The following is a 22,545-nucleotide window of genomic DNA, read 5'->3' on the forward strand; positions in this document are numbered from 1 at the left end:
CATCAGCGGACGTCTCCATGTTGCAGCTGGAGGGCGGTAGGGATGATAGCAATGTGTGGCCTTGTACTGTCCTCCGCAGTGACCTCTCTTCAGTCCATGAATGAGGCCCTGCAGAAAAGTCTGGAGTCTCTGCAGAGGGAACACCAGGAGCTGCGGACGGCGCTGGAGGCACAGAAAGAAGAAAGCAGGCGGACGGCGCAGCGCATCCAGGAGAAGGAGCGGGAAATATGTCACATGACGCAGCAGAGCGACATCACATCTGCCACTATGCAGAAAGGCAAGTGACCCCCCCCCTCCCCTCCACCCGGTCAGGGGCCCCCAGGGGGCTGGGGTTATACGGAGCCACTATGCTCGGTGCGTGCACTGATGCTACAGTGACCTGACGTGCTTGTGTGGAGACCACGCCACCATGACGTGCTTGTGTGGAGACCACGCAACCAGTCCCTGGGTCCTGAAGGGGGGCTATATGAAGCCACTATGCTCGGGGCGTGACCTGACGTGGTTGTGTGGAGACCACGCCACCAGTCCCTGGGTCCTGAAGGGGGGCTATATGAAGCCACTATGCTCGGGGCGTGACCTGACGTGCTTGTGTGGAGACCACGCCACCAGTCCCTGGGTCCTGAAGGGCCTGGAAGCAATGGCTGCACCTGCTCTTCATTGTCTCTGGGGCAGTCGGACATAGGTGCCGGCTCCGGCGCTCCTTACGTGCCCAGACTGGAGTCCTCACTTCAGAGCCTCCTCTAGTGATCAGCGAGGAGAGGCGACAATCTGCTAAAATGGGGAAACCCCTTGTCAAATGAAAACGTGCCCACAGTACAATAAACGTTCCATCGATGTCGGCTCCGGGTCTCCTGGCCGTCACGTGACCTAACATTACAGCCACTGATGGGCTGCAGCCGTCACACGTCCAGTGGGGGTCTGGAAGACAGCGGTGACATTGCGGGGTCTGCCCGGGAGGGCGGTTTTTCTCGGGGCGCTGTAGTGTTAAGGTTGTGGAGCAGCGGTGACCCCGTGACGATTACTGTAAGCTCCGGCGTTACCTGTCCTGTAATTGCAGCGATGCTGGACGACCTGTCGCCTTTTCCAGAATTCCTCAATATATTTGTGTCTTTCAGAAGTGGCCGAGGCCACGGGGAAGGTGACGTCCGTCCAGTTTAAGTTGGAGGCTGCAGAGAAGGAGAACCAGATTTTGGGGATCGCCCTTCGTCAGCGGGATGCAGAGGTCGCCCGACTCCGAGAACTCACACGGTAAATCCTGGTCGCCCTCCGCACTAAATATCGTTTCCATGAATCGCGTGATGGGAGGAGTATGTCCTCCTCCGCACCCCTCCTATACAGCCTATTGTGGAGTGACGTCTCTAATAGAAGGTGTGCTGGTTCCCACACACGTGAATGTCCCACCTCGCGGGGCGCGAGTCTTCCTGCAGATCTTGGGCCTCGTTCACACAATGTAGATATGCGGGATCTCCGGATTATCGGGGGGCTCCACTCGGCCTCTTATGGCTGAGGCCAGAATGAATCTGGACTACTGGAGGCCGAGAACAGAGTCCATAACTCCCATAGCAATAGACGGGGACTCTGCGTGGTGCAGCCGTTTCGTGGCTCTCCGGTCGGTGTCTGAGCAGTTATTTCGGAGGTGGAATAACTCTTAGTTACCGCCTGATGTCTTCATCCGCGGCATTGCAGCATTTTCCGTTCCTGCAGCCAATCGCTGGCAGCAGCTGTGCCATTAATGTGGAGGGCCGAGGTCCATAGACAGAAGGACCCGCTGTCCTGATACCCGCATCAATCATGTATTTACTGAGCTGCACGGGAAGCCTGGGAGTTGTGGTGCTCCTCCGCAGGCTTCTTCTATAAAGCCACTGTCTCTCTTTACAGGAGTCTACAAGCCAGCATGGCCAAACTGCTCTGCGATCTCGGTAAAGACGCCCCGAAACCCAAACCGGGCAGCAGCCTGACCCGGGCAGCGCTGGGCAGCTATGACAGGCAGGTCCGCAGTGAGGAGGGTCCCGCCAGCACCTCCATACTGAATTATCTGAAGAGGCTGGAGACAGACCAGGTGTTCACAGGCATGGACGCCGTATACTCTGATAGACCTCTGCTCCCACCCAGCGGCCAGGCAAGCTGCGGGAAAGGGGCGACCGCTGACATGAGTGACGACTATAGGACCAGTCAGACACACATGACTAATGGTGGACCCCAGAGCGCTCGTCCTGCAGCCCCCAATTACAGCCCCCAGGAGCCGGGCAGTGAATCGCTTTATCTCAGCAGCACCGAGCAGCGGCCGGATGATACCTTGTACTTGCCTTTGGTGAGCAGCCCATGTAAGTACGATGTGTCCCTGAGGCGGATGTGCACCCCACCCGAGGTTCACAGCGTGCCGGGAGACCTGGGCTCCGGCTATCCGGGCCACAATCACATCCCACGCAGGAGCACTGACAAGAATCTCGCGGATCTCAAAGATTCACGCCATCTGCCCCACACATCAGATCCCTCCTCCGAAACTCCTCAACACGACCACAGGCTAGAAGCGATTCTACCGGAGACCCCAAGTCCGTCATACCAGCCCCCCGTCCTACCACAGATGAGGAGTCTTCAGGTCCGGAGCGATCCAACCAATGAGCGCTCAGTGTGTGAGGGAAAACCCGACTGGAGCATCTGCTCCTTCTCCACCTTCACCTCCCACGACGAGCAGGACTTCAGGAACGGCCTTGCTGCCCTGGACGCCAACATCGCCGAACTGCAGCGGACCCTACACAACGGCGTCCGGAAGACACAGAGGCCCACCCCAACTATGTCCTGAAGGAATGTATAATGTAAAGTGTGATTTCTAGAAATATTTGTAATAAAACCAATAATTACAGACATGGAGTCAATTTGTTATGAACTGGTAACTGTGGACGATCACAAAAAATCCCATTTAATCAGGAAAAAACAAAACCACAAGAGGAGTCGTTGGAAACTAAGCTGACTGCAATCCCCTATCTATCACACAACACTAGAAGTAGCAGTGGGCTGTTCCTAACATACCTAGACATCTTGTCACTGCCGGAGAAACTTGCTACACCTCAAAGATAGAAAAGAGGAATCCTAACTTGCCTCGGAGCAGTCCCCAAAGAAATAGCAAGCCCCCGACATGCAACAACGGTGATGTAAGAAAACACAATACACAGAAAATATAGATTAGCAAAGGTGAGGCCCGACGTACTAGATACAACAGGACAGATAACTGATTACAGCCAGCAAAAAAATACCAAACTTCTGATAATAAAAAAAATACTGAGGCCACATGGTCTCTCCCCCACTATATCAGGTACTCTTGTGCCAGACACTTTAGACAGGACTGCAGATATAATGGAAAGGAATAAAATCACAGAACAAATATTCTAAAGTACAAATAAGCCAAATGTGAACAGAGTGCAAGCTCCCTTTCTTGCTGGAGGAATTGCCCTGCTCACAAAAGCAGAACTACAGAGCCTCACATACAAGAAACCAAACACGGAACCAAATAGAATATGCAGAAACACTCTTTAAGTGCAAATCCAGCAATTAGGCACAAAACTAGTAAACTTATCTGCAGTAGATTCAGGCACAGAATAAATGGGAGAAACTGAAGGGAAAACTCCCAGCCATCTTCAGAAGCAGCAGGAAAACAACTATGACTAGTGGCCGCCAGGCAGAAACAGCTCTCCCAAATACACCAGGCTGATCTGCAATAAGATTTCCTGGATTCTCAACTCCAACACCTGTTTGGGTCACAGATTGAGATTCACTACCATTCCTGGCCACCAGAGGGCGCTCCACACCAGCACCTACTCGGATGACATTCACAACACACATTCATGGCACAGCGGAGATGAAAGGCAGGATTGTTGAGGGTGGGGATGGATGAAGGAATGGCAGGACGGGGGAGGGGTGGGGGGGCGATGGATGGAAAAAAGGCAGGATGGGGGGGGAGGATGAATTGAGGAAAGCCAGGATGGGGGGGGGACATGCAGATGTGTCTTTATAGGGAGGAGGGAAAAACCTGCAGATGTGTCTATATAGAGAGCGGAGGGGAAAACCTGCAGATGTATCTGTATAGAGAGGAGGAGAGAAAAACCTGCAGATGTGTCTGTAGAGAGAGAGGAGGGGAAAACCTGCAGATGTGTCTGTATAGAGAGAGGAGGAGGGAAAAACCTGCAGATGTGTCTGTAGAGAGAGAGGAGGGGAAAACCTGCAGATGTGTCTGTATAGAGAGAGGAGAGAAAACCCTGCAGATGTGTCTGTATAGAGAGAGGAGGGGAAAACCTGCAGATGTGTCTGTATAGAGAGAGGAGGAGAGAAAAACCTGCAGATGTGTCTACATAGAGAGAGGAAGGGAAAACCTGCAGATGTGTCTGTATAGAGAGAGGAGAGAAAAACCTGCAGATGTGTCTGTATAGAGAGCGGAGGGAAAAACCTGCAGATGTGTCTGTATTGAGAGCGGAGGGGAAAACCTGCAGATGCGTCTGTATAGAGAGAGCGGAGGGAAAACCTGCAGATGTGTCTGTATAGAGAGAGCGGAGGGAAAACCTGCAGATGCGTCTGTATAGAGAGCGGAGGGGAAACCCTGCAGATGCGTCTGTATAGAGAGCGGAGGGGAAACCCTGCAGATGCGTCTGTATAGAGAGCGGAGGGGAAACCCTGCAGATGCGTCTGTATAGAGAGCGGAGGGGAAACCCTGCAGATGCGTCTGTATAGAGAGCGGAGGGGAAACCCTGCAGATGCGTCTGTATAGAGAGCGGAGGGGAAACCCTGCAGATGCGTCTGTATAGAGAGCGGAGGGGAAACCCTGCAGATGCGTCTGTATAGAGAGCGGAGGGGAAACCCTGCAGATGCGTCTGTATAGAGAGCGGAGGGGAAACCCTGCAGATGCGTCTGTATAGAGAGCGGAGGGGAAACCTGCAGATGTGTCTGTATAGAGAGCGGAGGGGAAACCCTGCAGATGCGTCTGTATAGAGAGCGGAGGGGAAACCCTGCAGATGCGTCTGTATAGAGAGCGGAGGGGAAACCCTGCAGATGTGTCTGTATAGAGAGCGGAGGGAGACTAAGGGTTTACACTGTATGATGGAGTGGGAGTCTGCGGTTTGTCTTACTCCATATTTCTGGTTTCCAGGACGTTACAGATGAGCGGTCACCTCGGAGCCTTCCTGACTCATCACCCTCTGCCATAAAGGGTTACGCTGCATAAGAACTAGGCCCTGTGCACACGCTGCAGAATTGATGCAAAACATTTCTGCAACAAATTTCCACATTGAGGCAAAAAAAAAGTGTCAAAAACCAGATGCGGTTTTTTTAATGCCTTTTTTTTGAAGAAGAAGAAGGCCATCAAGAATGAATATCATATTTTTCGGACTATAAGATGCACTCCCCCCCCACCAAATGTTGGGGGAAAGTGGGGGGTGGGTCTTATAGTCTGAATGTGGCTGCGGGGAATGAGGGCACGAGCAGGCTGTAGCAGCGCCTGCCGTGACCATGTGCGCCCGCTCATTACATATGCACGCCCATCTCTCAGCGCTGAAGCCGGCACTGACAGGTGGGCGGGGGATGCGCGCTTACTAAACAGCCGGCCGCATGATCACCCCTGGCAACTACAGCGTGGAGTGATCATGTGCGGCTCTATTCACTGCTCCCCGCGTATCATCAGTGCGGGGTGCAGTGATCCGTACACTCACCGTTCCCCTGCAGCACCACGATGTCCTCCTGTCTGCCGGCCGCGCTGTGTGGAGACTAGCGAGGCTCACAGCGATGACGACATCGCTGTGCGCACATGTCCACACAGCCGCGCCGGCACAGACTGGAGGACATCGCGATGCTGCAGGGAGCGTGGCCGGCTCCACACCGCACTGCCGGCACAGACGGAGGAGGAGCGATGCTGCAGGGAGCGTGGCCGGCTCCACACCGCACTGCCGGCACAGACGGAAGAGGAGCGATGCTGCAGGGAGCGTGGCCGGCTCCACACCGCACTGCCGGCACAGACGGAGGAGGAGCGATGCTGCAGGGAGCGTGGCCGGCTCCACACCGCACTGGCGGCACAGACGGAGGAGGAGCGATGCTGCAGGGAGCGTGGCCGGCTCCACACCGCACTGCCGGCACAAACGGAAGAGGAGCGATGCTGCAGGGAGCGTGGCCGGCTCCACACCGCACTGCCGGCACAGACGGAGGAGCGATGCTGCAGGGAGCGTGGCCGGCTCCACACTGTACTGCCGGCACAGACGGAAGAGGAGCGATGCTGCAGGGAGCAAGGAAAGATGAATATAAACGTTTATTTATTTTTTTGTGTGCCACGGATGCAGGACATATAGCAGGATGGGGGCATATAGCAGGATGGGGGCATATAGTAGGATGGGGACATATAGCAGGATGGGGGCATATAGCAGGATGGGGACATATAGCAGGATGGGGGCATATAGCAGGATGATGGCATATAGCAGGATGGGGGCATATAGCAGGATGGGGGTATATAGCTGGATGGGGGTATATGAGCAGAATGGGGGCATATAGCAGGATGATGGCATATAGCAGGGTGGGGGTATATGAGCAGGATGATGGCATATAGCAGGATGGGGGTATATGAGCAGGATGATGGCATATAGCAGGATGATGGCATATAGCAGGATGGGGGTATATGAGCAGGGTGGGGGTATATGAGCAGGATGATGGCATATAGCAGGATGGGGGTATATGAGCAGGATGATGGCATATAGCAGGATGATGGCATATAGCAGGATGGGGGCATATAGCAGGATGGGGGCATATAGCAGGATGATGGCATATAGCAGGATGGGGGCATATAGCAGGATGATGTCATATAGCAGGATGGGGGTATATGAGCACGATGATGGCATATAGCAGGATGGGGGTATATGAGCAGGATGGGGGTATATGAGCAGGATGGGGGCATATGAGCAGGATGGATGGGGGGTATATGAGCAGGATGGGGGCATATGAGCAGGATGGGGGCATATGAGTAGGATGGGGGTATATGAGCAGGATGGGGGCATATGAGCAGGATGATGGCATATAGCAGGATGGGGATATATAGCAGGATGGGGGTATATGAGCAGGATGATGGCATATAGCAGGATGGGGATATATAGCAGGATGGGGGCATATGAGCAGGATGATGGCATATAGTAGGATGGGGGTATATGAGCAGGATGGGGGTATATGAGCAGGATGGGGGCATATGAGCAGGATGGAGGCATATGAGCAGGATGGGGGCATATGAGCAGGATGATGGCATATAGCATGATGGGGGCATATGAGCAGGATGATGGCATATAGCAGGATGATGGCATATAGCAGGATGGGGGCATATAGCAGGATGGGGGCATATAACAGAATGGGTGTATATGAGCAGGATGATGGCATATAGCAGGATGGGGGTATATAGCTGGATGGGGATATATGAGCAGGATGATGACATATAGCTGGATGGGGGTATATGAGCAGGATGATGGCATATAGCAGGATGATGGCATATAGCAGGATGGGGGTATATGAGCACGATGATGGCATATAGCAGGATGATGGCATATAGCAGGATGGGGGTATATGAGCAGGATGATGGCATATAGCAGGATGATGGCATATAGCAGGATGGGGGCATATAACAGAATGGGTGTATATGAGCAGGATGATGGCATATAGCAGGATGGGGGTATATAGCTGGATGGGGATATATGAGCAGGATGATGACATATAGCTGGATGGGGGTATATGAGCAGGATGATGGCATATAGCAGGATGGGGGTATATGAGCACGATGATGGCATATAGCAGGATGATGGCATATAGCAGGATGGGGGTATATGAGCAGGATGATGGCATATAGCAGGATGGGGGCATATGAGCAGGATGGGGGCATATAACAGGATGGGGGTATATGAGCAGGATGATGGCATATAGCAGGATGATGGTATATAGCAGGATGGGGGCATATAGCAGGATGGGGGCATATAGCAGGATGATGGCATATAGCAGGATAGGGGCATATAGCAGGATGGGGGCATATAGCAGGATGATGGCATATAGCAGGATGGGGGTATATGAGCAGGATGGGGGTATATGAGCAGGATGGGGGCATATGAGCAGGATGGGGGCATATGAGGAGGATGGGGGCATATGAGCAGGATGATGGCATATAGCAGGATGGGGGCATATAGCAGGATGGGGGCATATAGCAGGATGATGGCATATAGCAGGATGGGGGCATATAGCAGGATGATGGCATATAGCAGGATGGGGGCATATAGCAGGATGGGGGCATATAGCAGGATGGGGGCATATAGCAGGATGATGGCATATAGCAAGATGGGGGTATATGAGCACGATGATGGCATATAGCAGGATGGGGGTATATGAGCAGGATGGGGGCATATGAGCAGGATGGGGGCATAAGAGCAGGATGGGGGTATATGAGCAGGATGATGGCATATGAGCAGGATGATGGCATATAGCAGGATGGGGATATATAGCAGGATGGGGGTATATGAGCAGGATGATGGCATATAGCAGGATGGGGGCATATGAGCAGGATGGGGGCATGTGAGCAGGATGGGGGCATATGAGCAGGATGATGGCATATAGCAGGATGGGGGCATATAGCAGGATGATGGCATATAGCAGGATGGGGATATATAGCAGGATGGGGGCATATGAGCAGGATGATGGCATATAGTAGGATGGGGGTATATGAGCAGGATGTGGGTATATGAGCAGGATGGGGGCATATGAGCAGGATGGGGGCATATGAGCAGGATGATGGCATATAGCAGGATGAGGGCATATGAGCAGGATGATGGCATATAGCAGGATGATGGCATATAGCAGGATGGGGGCATATGAGCAGGATGATGGCAAATAGCAGGATGGGGGTATATAGCAGGATGGGGGTATATGAGCAGGATGATGGCTGATGGCATATAGCAGGATGGGGGTATATAGCTGGATGGGGATATATGAGCAGGATGATGACATATAGCAGGATGGGGGCATATGAGCAGGATGGGGGTATATGAGCAGGATGATGGCATATAGCAGGATGGGGCTATACCAGGATGAGGGACAATATATATATATATATATATATACAGTTAGGTCCAGAAATATTTGGACAGTGACACAAGTTTTGTTATTTTAGCTGTTTACAAAAACATGTTCAGAAATACAATTATATATATAATATGGGCTGAAAGTCCACACTCCCAGCTGCAATATGAGAGTTTTCACATCCAAATCGGAGAAAGGGTTTAGGAATCATAGCTCTGTAATGCATAGCCTCCTCTTTTTCAAGGGACCAAAAGTAATTGGACAAGGGACTCTAAGGGCTGCAATTAACTCTGAAGGCTTCTCCCTTGTTAACCTGTAATCAATGAAGTAGTTAAAAGGTCTGGGGTTGATTACAGGTGTGTGGTTTTGCATTTGGAAGCTGTTGCTGTGACCAGACAACATGCGGTCTAAGGAACTCTCAATTGAGGTGAAGCAGAACATCCTGAGGCTGAAAAAAAAGAAAAAATCCATCAGAGAGATAGCAGACATGCTTGGAGTAGCAAAATCAACAGTCGGGTACATTCTGAGAAAAAAGGAATTGACTGGTGAGCTTGGGAACTCAAAAAGGCCTGGGCGTCCACGGATGACAACAGTGGTGGATGATCGCCGCATACTTTCTTTGGTGAAGAAGAACCTGTTCACAACATCAACTGAAGTCCAGAACACTCTCAGTGAAGTAGGTGTATCTGTCTCTAAGTCACCAGTAAAGAGAAGACTCCATGAAAGTAAATACAAAGGGTTCACATCTAGATGCAAACCATTCATCAATTCCAAAAATAGACAGGCCAGAGTTACAGTTGCTGAAAAACACCTCATGAAGCCAGCTCAGTTCTGGAAAAGTATTCTATGGACAGATGAGACAAAGATCAACCTGTACCAGAATGATGGGAAGAAAAAAGACTGGAGAAGAAAGGGAACGGCACATGATCCAAGGCACACCACATCCTCTGTAAAACATGGTGGAGGCAACGTGATGGCATGGGCATGCATGGCTTTCAATGGCACTGGGTCACTTGTGTTTATTGATGACATAACAGCAGACAAGAGTAGCCGGATGAATTCTGAAGTGTACCGGGATATACTTTCAGCCCAGATTCAGCCAAATGCCGCAAAGTTGATCGGACGGCGCTTCATAGTACAGATGGACAATGACCCCAAGCATACAGCCAAAGCTACCCAGGAGTTCATGAGTGCAAAAAAGTGGAACATTCTGCAATGGCCAAGTCAATCACCAGATCTTAACCCAATTGAGCATGCATTTCACTTGCTCAAATCCAGACTTAAGACGGAAAGACCCAGAAACAAGCAAGACCTGAAGGCTGCGGCTGTAAAGGCCTGGCAAAGCATTAAGAAGGAGGAAACCCAGCGTTTGGTGATGTCCATGGGTTCCAGACTTAAGGCAGTGATTGCCTCCAAAGGATTCGCAACAAAATATTGAAAATAAAAATATTTTGTTTGGGTTTGGTTTATTTGTCCAATTACTTTTGACCTCCTAAAATGTGGAGTGTTTGTAAAGAAATGTGACAATTCCTACAATTTCTATCAGATATTTTTGTTCAAACCTTCAAATTAAACGTTACAATCTGCACTTGAATTCTGTTGTAGAGGTTTCATTTCATATCCAATGTGGTGGCATGCAGAGCCCAACTCGCCAAAATTGTGTCACTGGCCAAAGATTTCTGGACCTAACTGTATATATATATATATATACATATACACACACACACACAAGGTAGGAGGATCATTACCAGGATGGGGTACCTTAGTAGAGAATTTGGGGACATTACCCCCATAATAGTGTCAGCAGCAGATCCTCGCCCCGTAAGTGTGTCATGACCACATTTTTTGCTTAAAATTTTATTTTCCTCTTCTAAAACCAGGGTGCGTCTTATGGTCGGGTGCATCTTCTAGTCCGAAAAATACGGTATGTCACTAAAGCTCGGTAGATGGTAGGTAAATAGATTAGAAAGAATAACATTTATGTCACTGGGAAAGAGAATAGGGATTCCCCTTTACTCCCTGGTGCCAGGGATGCTCCTCGCTGTTGCTGGGTCACTGCCGGTCATTTCTCACGACCGGTGACGTGACTAGCAGCGCCAGTATGGGGGTCCAATCTGACGTCATCGGCAGAGGGAGTTAACCCCGAGTTATCTCTGAAGCCTCAGTAACAGAAGAGGCTCCAGAGTAGACGGTCGCCCCGGGATTATTTTTTTTTTTATTAAAATTGTTAACTTGAGATTTGGGGAGTGATTTCATTCACGGGTTAGTAATGTCTGGTATCTAATAGACGCCTCTACATTACTAACAGCAGGGCTTGATACCAGCTGTTAATTTACAGCTGACATTAACCCCTTTATTGCCCACTTGCCACCGCACCAGGAAGAGCTGGGTAAGTGCCAGATTTGGCACATGTTCTAGATGACCATGGGCCCTGCCACGCTGAAAATGCCAGCCCCCAGCTGCCTGGTTTTACCTTGGCTGGCAACAAAAATAGGGCGGAACACAAGTTTTTATTTTATAAATTAAAAAGAACTAAAACCATAAACGTGCTTCCCTGAATGTTTAATTGCCAAGGTGATAGCAGGCAGCTGAGGGTGGCAGCCCATCGCTGTCTACATGACCTGTGCTGACAATCAAAAACCGCTGCAAAACAGACCAATAAAACTCAGTGTGAACGCACCTGCAGTTTTGCAGCATTTTTCCTCACAACATTGATGTCAATGAGTAAACAATGCTGCTAAACCGGACCAATAATTGACATGCTGCAGATCTTTTCTGCACCAAAACCACATTGAAAAAACAAACACCATGTGCACAAAAAATCCTAAATCTCATAGGCTTTGCTGGCTTCAGGAGAGGCATGCAGAAAAAAGAAAAAAAAAACCGCATCAAAAACCGCAGTGTGCACAGGGTGTCACTGAGGAGGCCTCCAGAGGGCAGGACGTCAGCCCCACACGCTGCCTGCGTCTGATCATCTTCCCAGAACAGCCTGATGCAGTCTCTTCTCTCATATGAGACACTCATGTACCCCACTAACTCGAGGGGACGGGGGAGTGTGAATCATCCGAGCAACCACCGACTGTCACCGCTCCGAGACCCAGCTCAGATGTATGCTGGAGGCTCATACACAACATGGAGCGATGCTCTGCAGGTGCTGACCCCTATCATAGCTGTGATGCTCTGCATATCCTGACCTCTTTCTATCATAGCTGTGATGCTCTGCAGGTCCTGACCCCTTTCTATCATAGCTGTGATGCTCTGCAGGTCCTGACCCCTTTCTATCATAGCTGCGATGCTCTGCAGGTCCTGAGCTATCTAAGCTGTGATGCTCTGCAGGTCCTGAGCTATCTAAGCTGTGATGCTCTGCAGGTCCTGAGCTCTTTCTATCATAGCTGCGATGCTCTGCATGTCCTGACCTCTTTCCATCATAGCTGCGATGCTCTGCGTGTCCTGACCTATCTAAGCTGTGATGCTCTGCAGGTCCTGCCCCTATCATAGCTGCAATGCTCTGCAGGTCCTGACCCCTTTCTATCATAGCTGCGATGCTCTGCAGGTCCTGACCTCTTTCTATCATAGCTGCAATGCTCTGCAGGTCCTGAGCTCTAGATTTGGAGCTATAGTGATTGCGTCTGGAATATGTTTGTCTCTTCTGATGATGGAGCTCAGACTCCGAAACGCGCTCTGCCGCACAAGGACCTCTTAAGATGGCAGAGACTGATCCAGATGACAAGAATGAAATAACAGCAGCACAGGGATCACACAGAATAGTTTATTAAGTAACAAGTAAGTGACACGAGAACACGGACCCCCGAGGAGAACACGGACCCCCAACCTCCGCACAGCAATATTCACAGGAGACCTCCCTCCTCACATGGACACGTAGTTGTCCTGAAGCATCTTCACAAGTAAACAGGAGAAGAGAATCCCGAGGATCTGGAGGAGAAAAACACAAAGTCAGGAGAAAACACAGCGGATCAGAGAGGTAAGAAGCGAGGCGGTGCAAAGAGAAGAGGACAAGAGAGAGGCGGTGCAAAGAAGAGGACAAGAGAGAGGCGGCGCAAAGAGAAGAAGAGGACAAGAGAGGGGCGGTGCAAAGAAGAGGACAAGAGAGAGGCGACGCAAAGAGAAGAAGAGGACAAGAGAGAGGCGACGCAAAGAGAAGAAGAGGACAAGAGAGGCGGCGCAAAGAGAAGAAGAGGACAAGAGAGAGGCGGTGCAAAGAAGAGGACAAGAGAGAGGCGACGCAAAGAGAAGAAGAGGACAAGAGAGAGGCGACGCAAAGAGAAGAAGAGGACAAGAGAGGCGGCGCAAAGAGAAGAGGACAAGAGAGAGGCGGCGCAAAAGAGAAGAAGAGGACAAGAGAGAGGCGGCGCAAAGAGAAGAAGAGGACAAGAGAGAGGCGGCGCAAAGAGAAGAAGAGGACAAGAGAGGCGGCGCAAAGAGAAGAAGAGGACAAGAGAGGCGGCGCAAAGAGAAGAAGAGGACAAGAGAGAGGCGGTGCAAAGAAGAGGACAAGAGAGAGGCGGCGCAAAAGAGAAGAAGAGGACAAGAGAGGCGGTGCAAAGAGTAGAAGAGGACAAGAGAGGCGGCGCAAAGAGTAGAAGAGGACAAGAGAGGCGGCGCAAAGAGTAGAAGAGGACAAGAGAGGCGGCGCAAAGAGTAGAAGAGGACAAGAGAGGCGGCGCAAAGAGTAGAAGAGGACAAGAGAGGCGGCGCGAAGAGAAAAGGACAAAAGAGAGGCGGCGCGAAGAGAAGAGGACAAAAGAGAGGCAGCGCAAAGAGAAGAGGGCAAGAGAGGCGGTGTGAAGAACAGAGGTGGCTGGCATTACCTGTGTGAAGCCCAGACCGATGCCCACGGCGCCAATCACGTCAAAGTGTTCGGATATCCACATCTTCATCTTCAGCACGCAGCCCTGCGAGATAAACAGCGTCCTGCGGTGACTCCGGGGCCCGAGAGCCCACACTCCGGTCACTGCTAAAGCTGCACCAAGACTATGCCGCTTCCCCATAGGGCACGTGCACACCGAGGCGCAATCCGCTCAGGATCCGCCCGCTGGGGAGAGCGCTTGTTTCCTGAACAGATCTCGGCTTTGTTCATACGTTGCGTTTTTGTTTTGTTTTATGCAAATAACCTCGCGCACATCTCGCGCACACCGCTGATTTCTTTTTCATTGACTGAAATGGAAAAACGGCTTTTGCTTTCAATGGTGAAAAAAAGCAGCAAAAAGAACCCCCCGCGGCTGCTGCATTTTTTTTGTATGAATAAAAGTAACTTTATTTAAACTTTGCCAGAAACCACAAAAAAACCCAAAACACTGCAAAAACGCAACATGTGAACATGGCCTCAAATAGAGCGAAGCGTTTATTTTCCTGTCGTCACCGTCCATCAGGAGCCGCGTCCTACAAGGGACGACCCCTCCTCCCTCCAGGAGCTTCCAAAACCTGAAGGAGAGAGAAAAAAACCACACACCACAAACCAAGTAACTAATCTTCAGGTGAGTGCCCGCCGCCTCTTTGTCCCCCCGGTATTTTCCTGCAGTTTGCGGTCATTTCTCTTTTTGGGGCTGCTCTGCCGATGGCTTTTCTGCGGATTTTATACTATAGCGACGGCGCCCAAGTTCCTACTTTTCCCCACATCCCGGTTTCAGAAGCGAGGAGCGGGCACAAATGGCGTCCCGACAGCGCTGTGCATTAGGCTCATTATTACAGCAGCATCACCCTGCAGACGTGGGCTGAAAACAGAACCCTCGGGCGGCACCCCCCCCACCACCACTGTCCCCCGGTGCAGGGGAGGCACAGTCCACCCACTCCCCCTCTACCCCCCCCCCCCCCTTCCCGGTGCAGGGGCGGCACAGTCCACCCACCCCCCCCCCCCCTTCCCGGTGCAGGGGCGGCACAGTCCACCCACCCCCCCCCCCTTCCCGGTGCAGGGGCGGCACAGTCTCGGGCTGCAGATTTCTGTCCTGATGCAAAACACATTTCTACATCTCCAGATGCAGCAGAGTCCGGTGTGTTTGGATTTTGGGGACGATCGGCAGCAGCGGTCCGTGTTCTCTCTGTGGATGTGGCTCGGAGTAGGACTGGGGCCGCATCCATGGATTATAACCAGGGGATTTTTTGCCTTTTTAAAGACATTTTGCAACTTTCTATCAATTCTTCCTCATTTCCAAGACTGAGTGTAAACTGCGCTCCTCCATTCATTGGACGTGATCAGAAGCCGGAAACTACGAGTGACCCAGCACCAGTCATATCTGAAGGTTTGTGACAATGTGTCAGCACGGGATTGTCTATACAGGATTCTGATCAGATGACCCGACTACGGGGGCTCCCTGTCTGCACAGTCATGGGGGTCTCCATACCTCTTGGTACAGGCTCTCGCTGCGCCCCAGGGCGTCCTCTCCGCACTTCTCCCGGGGGGTCCGGCAGCAGCTGCTGGGGACAGAGGAGTCGTACATCCCAGAAGAGACATTGAACCAGTCCGTGAAGTTCTGCGCTCCACAGCACTGGAACTACAGGAAGGGGGATACAGGAGACCCGTCAGTGAGCACACGAGGGGCACCACGTATAATACACCACACACTCGCTATATAAGCCCTTCACCCATACAGGGTCACTCACCCCCTGCTGCACCCCCGTCCACCCCGCGGGCACTCTCCGGGGTCACTCACCCCCTGCTGCACCCAGTCCACCCCCCCAGGAGCTCTCCTGGGTTACTCACCCCCTGCTGCACCCCGTCCACCCCGCGGGCGCTCTTCTGGGTCACTCACACCCTACTGCACCCAGTCCACTCCCCGGGAGCTCTCCTGGGTCACACACCCCCTGCTGCACCCCATCCACCCCGCGGGCACTCTCCGGGGTCACTCACCCCCTGCTGCACCCAGTCCACCCCCCCAGGAGCTCTCCTGGGTCACTCACCCCCTGCTGCACCCCGTCCACTCCCCGGGAGCTCTCCTGGGTCACTCACCCCCTGCTGCACCCAGTCCACCCCGCGGGCGCTCTCTGGGGTCACTCACCCCCTGCTGCACCCAGTCCACCCCCCCGGGAGCTCTCCTGGGTCACTCACCCCCTGCTGCACCCCGTCCACCCTGCGGGCGCTCTCCGGGGTCACTCACCCCTTGCTGCACCCCCGTCCACCCCGCGGGCGCTCTCCGGGGTTACTCACCCCCTGCTGCACCCCGTCCACCTCCCGGGAGCTCTCCAGGGTCACCCACCCCCTGCAGCATCCCGTCCACTCCCCGGGAGCTTTCCTGGGTCACTCACCCCCTGCTGCACCCAGTCCACCCTGCGGGCGCTCTCCGGGGTCACTCACCCCCTGCTGCACCCCCGTCCACCCCGCGGGCGCTCTCCGGGGTCACTCACCCCCTGCTGCACCCCCGTCCACCCCGCGGGCACTCTCCGGGGTCACTCACCCCCTGCTGCACCCCTTCCACCCCGCGGGCGCTCTCCGGGGTCACTCACCCCCTGCTGCACCCCTTCCACCCCCCGGGAGCTCTCCGGGGTCACTCTACCCCTGCTGCACCCAGTCCACCCAGCGGGAGCTCTCCGGGGGTCACTCACCCCCTGCTGCACCCCGTCCACCCCGCGGGTGATCTGCTTCTCCGCCCCGTACTTGTTCATCACCTTCAGAAATCGGCTCTGGAGGCTTCGGTGAAGCTGGAATAGACGGATTATTATAAGACGTTTCCCAATATTGTTAACCCTTGTGTGTCTGGCCCATAGCGGGCGCACCCCTATACAGGAGCACCCCTATACAGGCGGCTCTGCAGTCGCTCCATGTCTATGGCCGCCACTCACCGTGTCTCTGTAGGAATAGGCCGACAACCCGACTACGATCTCAGCGGCGAACACCAGAAGCATAATCCCTGTGAACTGAGAGGAGAGGTCACCTGACCGCGCCAAAGACGGAAAACCACGAGAGCCCCGCCACACCGCGCTGCACTCACTATTCTGCACCTCCAGAGCTGAGATCTCCCAGCATTCCCTGCTCAGAGCTTCTCTGGGAAGGCGCCTCTACACCAGACGTGGTCTCATCTGATGTGGCCATTGGGGTCAATAGTGTTTTGTGTACAAGCTTGCTGACTGTTTCCAGTATTATTCCAGCAGAATAATGAGTGCAGCTCTGGAGTAAGGCAGGAGAATGACTTATGGGAACTTACGATTTTTATCAGGAGGTTGTTTTCTTTGATCACAGCCATAGCCCCAAAACCGGAGAGGAAGAAGATGATCATCCCCACGATAGTCAGGACCATGGGGGCCCCGGACGAGGTCTCCGCGACCACGATGGAGACGTCCGACAGCTTCATCTGTACCGAGGCTCCGAGACAGATCAGCGCCACGCCGGTCACCTGACGGAGGACAGGAGAATGGTGGACAGACGGACAGGAGAATGATGGACGGACGGACGGAGCGACGGACGAGAGAATGGCGGGCGGAGGGAGTGACGGATGGGAGAATGGCGGACGGACGAAGGGAGCGACGGACGAGAGAATGGCGGACGGACGAAGGGAGCGACGGACGAGAGAATGGCGGACGGACGAAGGGAGCGACGGATGAGAGAATGGCGGACGAACGGACAGGAGAATGATGGACGGATGGAGGGAGCGATGGACGAGAGAATGGCGCGGAGGAGGAGTGACGGACGGAGCGACGGACGAGAGAATGGCGGGCAGAGGGAGTGACGGATGGGAGAATGGCGGACGGACGAAGGGAGCGACGGAGGAGAGAATGACGGACGGACAGGAGAATGATGGACGGATGGAGGGAGCGATGGACGAGAGAATGGCGGGCGGAGGGAGTGACGGATGGGAGAATGGCGGGCGGAGGGAGCAATGGACGAGAGAATGGCGGGCGGAGGGAGTGACGGACGGGAGAATGGCGGGCGGAGGGAGTGACGGACGGGAGAATGGCGGGCGGAGGGAGCGACGGACGAGAGAATGGCGGGCGGATGGACGGACGGAGGGAGCGACGGACGAGAGAATGGCGGGCGGAGGGAGTGACGGATGGGAGAATGGCGGACGGACGAAGGGAGCGACGGACGAGAGAATGGCGGACGGATGGACGGAGCGACGGACGAGAGAATGGCGGATAGACGGACGGGAGAATGATGGACGGACGAAGGGAGCGACGGACGAGAGAATGGCGGACGGACGGACAGGAGAATGATGGACGGACGAAGGGAGCGACGGACGAGAGAATGGCGGACGGATGGACGGAGCGACGGACGAGAGAATGGCGGATAGACGGACGGGAGAATGATGGACGGACGAAGGGAGCGACGGACGAGAGAATGGCGGACGGACGGACAGGAGAATGATGGACGGACGAAGGGAGCGACGGACGAGAGAATGGCGGACGGACGGACAGGAGAATGATGGACGGACGAAGGGAGCGACGGACGAGAGAATGGCGGACGGACGGACAGGAGAATGATGGACGGACGAAGGGAGCGACGGACGAGAGAATGGCGGACGGACGGACAGGAGAATGATGGACGGACGAAGGGAGCGACGGACGAGAGAATGGCGGACGAAGGGAGTGACCGATGGGAGAATGGCGGACGGACGAAGGGAGCGACGGACGAGAGAATGGCGGACGGACGGACAGGAGAATGATGGACAGATGGAGGGAGCAATGGACGAGAGAATGGCGGGCGGAGGGAGTGACGGATGGGAGAATGGCGGACGGACAGGAGAATGGCGGACGGACGAACAGGAGAATGATGGACGGATGGAGGGAGCGACGGACGAGAGAATGACGGGCGGATGGCGCGACGGACGAGAGAATGACGGGCGGATGGCGCGACGGACGAGAGAATGACGGGCGGATGGACGGACGGAGGGAGCGACGGACGAGAGAATGGCGGACGGATGGAGGGAGCGATGGACGAGAGAATAGCAGGCGGATGGATGGACGGACGGAGCGACGGACGAGAGAGAATGGCGGGCGGAGGGAGTGACGGATGGGAGAATGGCGGGCGGAGGGAGCGACGGACGAGAGAATGACGGGCGGAGTGAGTGACGGACGAGAGAATGGCAGATGGACGGACGGGAGAATGATGGACGGACGGAGGGAGCGACGGATGGGAGAATGGCGGACGGACGAAGGGAGCGACGGACGAGAGAATGGCGGACGGACGAAGGGAGCGACGGACGAGAGAATGGCGGATGGACGGACGGGAGAATGATGGACGGACGGAGGGAGCGACGGATGGGAGAATGGCGGACAGAGGGAGCGACGGGCGGGAGAATGGCGGACGGGACCGGCGCAGGGACCGGTGGGCGGGAGGGACGGGCAGACCCTAGTAGACTTGCAGATGGCTCGTGTCACCCGCAGGAGGAGGTGAAGGGCCCCGTCCAATCTTCCGTTAGAGTGGATCCAGCAGTGATCTCTGCACACAACCTTTTTGTCCAGTGAACTGATTTCAGCGGGATAGAGATATGGATAGAGATATATATATATATATATATATATATATATATATATATATATATAGATATAAAATTTTGTTTTGTTTTTTTTCTTGCACACTTTGATTTCTATGAAAAATGGATCCATCCCGCAGAGATCCATTATAAACTGATCCAGTGAGCAAAATACGGATCCTTTTCAAATGAAAGAAAAGCAGAGGCCGAGCAGTGACGGATCCGTCCTCCGTAGACTCGAATGTTATAAAACCAGATCCTGTAAAAATACATTTTTTCAAAATTGACAAAAAAAAAAAAAAAAAAAAGTTGTTTGCAGAAATTTTTTGCCAAAGGATTCAACTGGATCCGCTCTATCGGATGATGACTGGAGGGATCCCGGCCTGAAGGGGCGATCCTGAGAAACCGGCGAGGCCTGCTACAACAGGACGCAGCACAGAACTCTCACACTGGGATTTTGTTACAGTGTATCAGTGTAGGTGACGGTTAGTGAGTACACCCCCTGTACAGCCGCCCCAGATGAGCCCCTCACCCAGTAGAAGAGGATGACGCAGAGCAGCCCGGCCTTCACACACACCACATTGTCCTGCGCCTCCGGCTTCATCTCTGCGGCCGCCTTGTCTGAGGAGCTGACACTTACTGGAGGCTGCAGGACCAGGAGCCCTAACGAGGCAGCAATCAACTAATCAGCTGCAAATTAACCCCGCAGCTTCTGGATAGAAAGAGACAGAAGCACAAAAAATAACACAAAAACCAGACCTCGCCGTGGATTTGTCACGAATCTCGCCGTAGATTTGTCACAGATCTCGCCGTGGATTTGTCACGGATCTCGCCGTGGATTTGTCACAGATCTCGCCGTGGATTTATCACGGATCTCGCCGTGGATTTGTCACGGATCTCGCCGTGGATTTGTCACGGATCTCGCCGTGGATTTGTCGTGGATCTCGCCCTGGATCTTCTTCTGACTCTTCTGATCACAAATTGACATTGATCCATCACATTACGTGGTGTGAACTGGGATTTATCTGTTATGTCTTCCCTAACCTTCTGTATTTCATCTGCAGTAAATGATAAACCCCACCAGGGGGCGCTGTGCACATCCATCCCTTCTACATACATTCCCTGTATAGCGCTGAGCGCCCCCTTCTGGCCGGAGCCAGGATCCAACCGTTCACGTTGTAGTTGAATCGGTGAATAAAATGTTTCTGGATTCAGCGCCGGTGAATATCATCTGAACCAAACCGGTGACATTCACAGAGACAGCGCCTTCAATAAATTGCGCTGGAGATCGCGGTGTACTCTATATATACACTAGAGAGAAGAGATCCTGTATATATACACTGGAGAGAGGGGAGATACTGTATATATACACTGGAGAGAGGAGATACTGTATATATACACTGGAGAGAGGAGATACTGTATATATACACTGGAGAGAGGAGATACTGTATATATACACTGGAGAGAGGAGATACTGTATATATACACTGGAGAGAGGAGAGATACTGTATATATACACTGGAGAGAAGAGATACTGTATATATACACTGGAGAGAGGAGATCCTGTATATATACACTGGAGAGAAGAGATACTGTATATATACACTGGAGAGAGGAGATCCTGTATATATACACTGGAGAGAGGAGATACTGTATATATACACTGGAGAGAGGAGATACTGTATATATACACTGGAGAGAGGAGATACTGTATATATACACTGGAGAGAGGAGAGATACTGTATATATACACTGGAGAGAGGAGAGATACTGTATATACACTGGAGAGAGGAGATACTGTATATATACACTGGAGAGAGGAGATACTGTATATATACACTGGAGAGAGGGGAGATACTGTATATATACACTGGAGAGAAGAGTTACTGTATATATACACTGGAGAGAGGAGATACTGTATATATACACTGGAGAGAGGAGATACTGTATATATACACTGGAGAGAGGAGATACTGTATATATACACTGGAGAGAGGAGATACTGTATATATACACTGGAGAGAGGAGATACTGTATATATACACTGGAGAGAGGAGATCCTGTATATATATACTGGAGAGAGGAGATCCTGTATATATACACTGGAGAGAAGGGAGATACTGTATATATACACTGGAGAGAGGAGATACTGTATATACACACTGGAGAGAGGAGATACTGTATATATACACTGGAGAGAGGAGATCCTGTATATATACACTGGAGAGAGGAGATACTGTATATACACACTGGAGAGAGGAGATACTGTATATATACACTGGAGAGAGGAGATCCTGTATTGTCACGCTCCCCGGGTCCTCTGCCCCGCTCCCCGGCTCACCTGCCACGCTCCCCGCTCCTCAGCCTCCATTGCCCGCGCTTCCCAGGCCTCCTGGTCCCCGCTCCCGGCGCCCGTCGGCTTCCCAGCGTCTGTCCGGCTCTGCTGCTTCCTCCTCTCAGCATCCTGCCCTGGCTTCTGGCACCCGCGCCGCGCGCATGCGCATTAGGGCGCGCGCGCGGTCACTGACCCTTTCTTAAAGGGCCAGTGTCCACTAACAGGAAATGATGCACTAAGGTACAGGGTATAAAGGGGTTTAATGTCCAAGGGGGCGGGGCCTGTTCTTCGTGTTTCCCAAGCTAGGAGTCAGGTCTCCTTGTGTTCCTGTGAGATACTTACCTCTCTCTCTTCTAGAGCCGATCCTGCATTGCCATCCGGTCCTGCTGTATCTCGAACCCCGAACGCTGCCCATCTGCCATCCTGACAGTCCGTACCATCTCTGTTCCCTGCGGTGACCCGTCATCTCGCTCCAACGGTTCCGGACCCCGCCTGACATCATCCCGGCTTCCGAACCTGAGCTCCGTCACCCGGACCACCATCAGTGACCCCGTGGTCCCAGGGACTTCTCCATTGTGCTCTAGTGCACGGACTGTCCTGCTACCTAAAGTGCTCCGGCTAACGGACTCCTTTCCCTCATCGGGGAGTTCGGCCCAGTGGATCCACCTCCCAGGTCTGCCCGTCCATCTGGCCCTAACAGTAAGAACAGGCCAT

General features: G+C 53.0%; 2 protein-coding genes across 5 annotated transcripts in view; one reads left to right on the top strand and one right to left on the bottom strand.

Annotated features, from left to right (window-relative positions):
* The window catches only part of CCDC14 (coiled-coil domain containing 14), a 323,631-nt gene extending 320,774 nt beyond the window's left edge, over positions 1-2,857 (top strand). For all 4 annotated transcript variants that reach the window (XM_075317005.1, XM_075317002.1, XM_075317003.1 and 1 more), the window contains 3 exons: positions 80-277; positions 1,116-1,248; positions 1,879-2,857. In XM_075317005.1, the coding sequence (XP_075173120.1) occupies positions 80-277; positions 1,116-1,248; positions 1,879-2,803 (1,256 nt within the window). In that variant the 3' untranslated portion in view covers positions 2,804-2,857. The remainder of the gene's footprint in view (positions 1-79; positions 278-1,115; positions 1,249-1,878) is intronic.
* A 10,085-nt stretch (positions 2,858-12,942) lies between these two features.
* On the bottom strand, positions 12,943-17,416 carry LOC142245786 (CD151 antigen-like). The gene is made up of 6 exons (XM_075318749.1): positions 17,232-17,416; positions 16,870-16,944; positions 16,633-16,728; positions 15,435-15,584; positions 13,905-13,988; positions 12,943-13,008 (listed from the first exon to the last, which is right to left on the bottom strand). Exons 1-6 carry the CDS (start codon positions 17,376-17,378, stop codon positions 12,943-12,945), a joined length of 618 nt encoding a protein of 205 aa, XP_075174864.1. The 5' UTR covers positions 17,379-17,416.
* Between the last annotated feature and the right edge of the window lie 5,129 nt (positions 17,417-22,545).

The sequence above is a fragment of the Anomaloglossus baeobatrachus genome, chromosome 7, assembly GCF_048569485.1.
Source record: "Anomaloglossus baeobatrachus isolate aAnoBae1 chromosome 7, aAnoBae1.hap1, whole genome shotgun sequence".
Classification (NCBI taxonomy): domain Eukaryota; kingdom Metazoa; phylum Chordata; class Amphibia; order Anura; family Aromobatidae; genus Anomaloglossus; species Anomaloglossus baeobatrachus.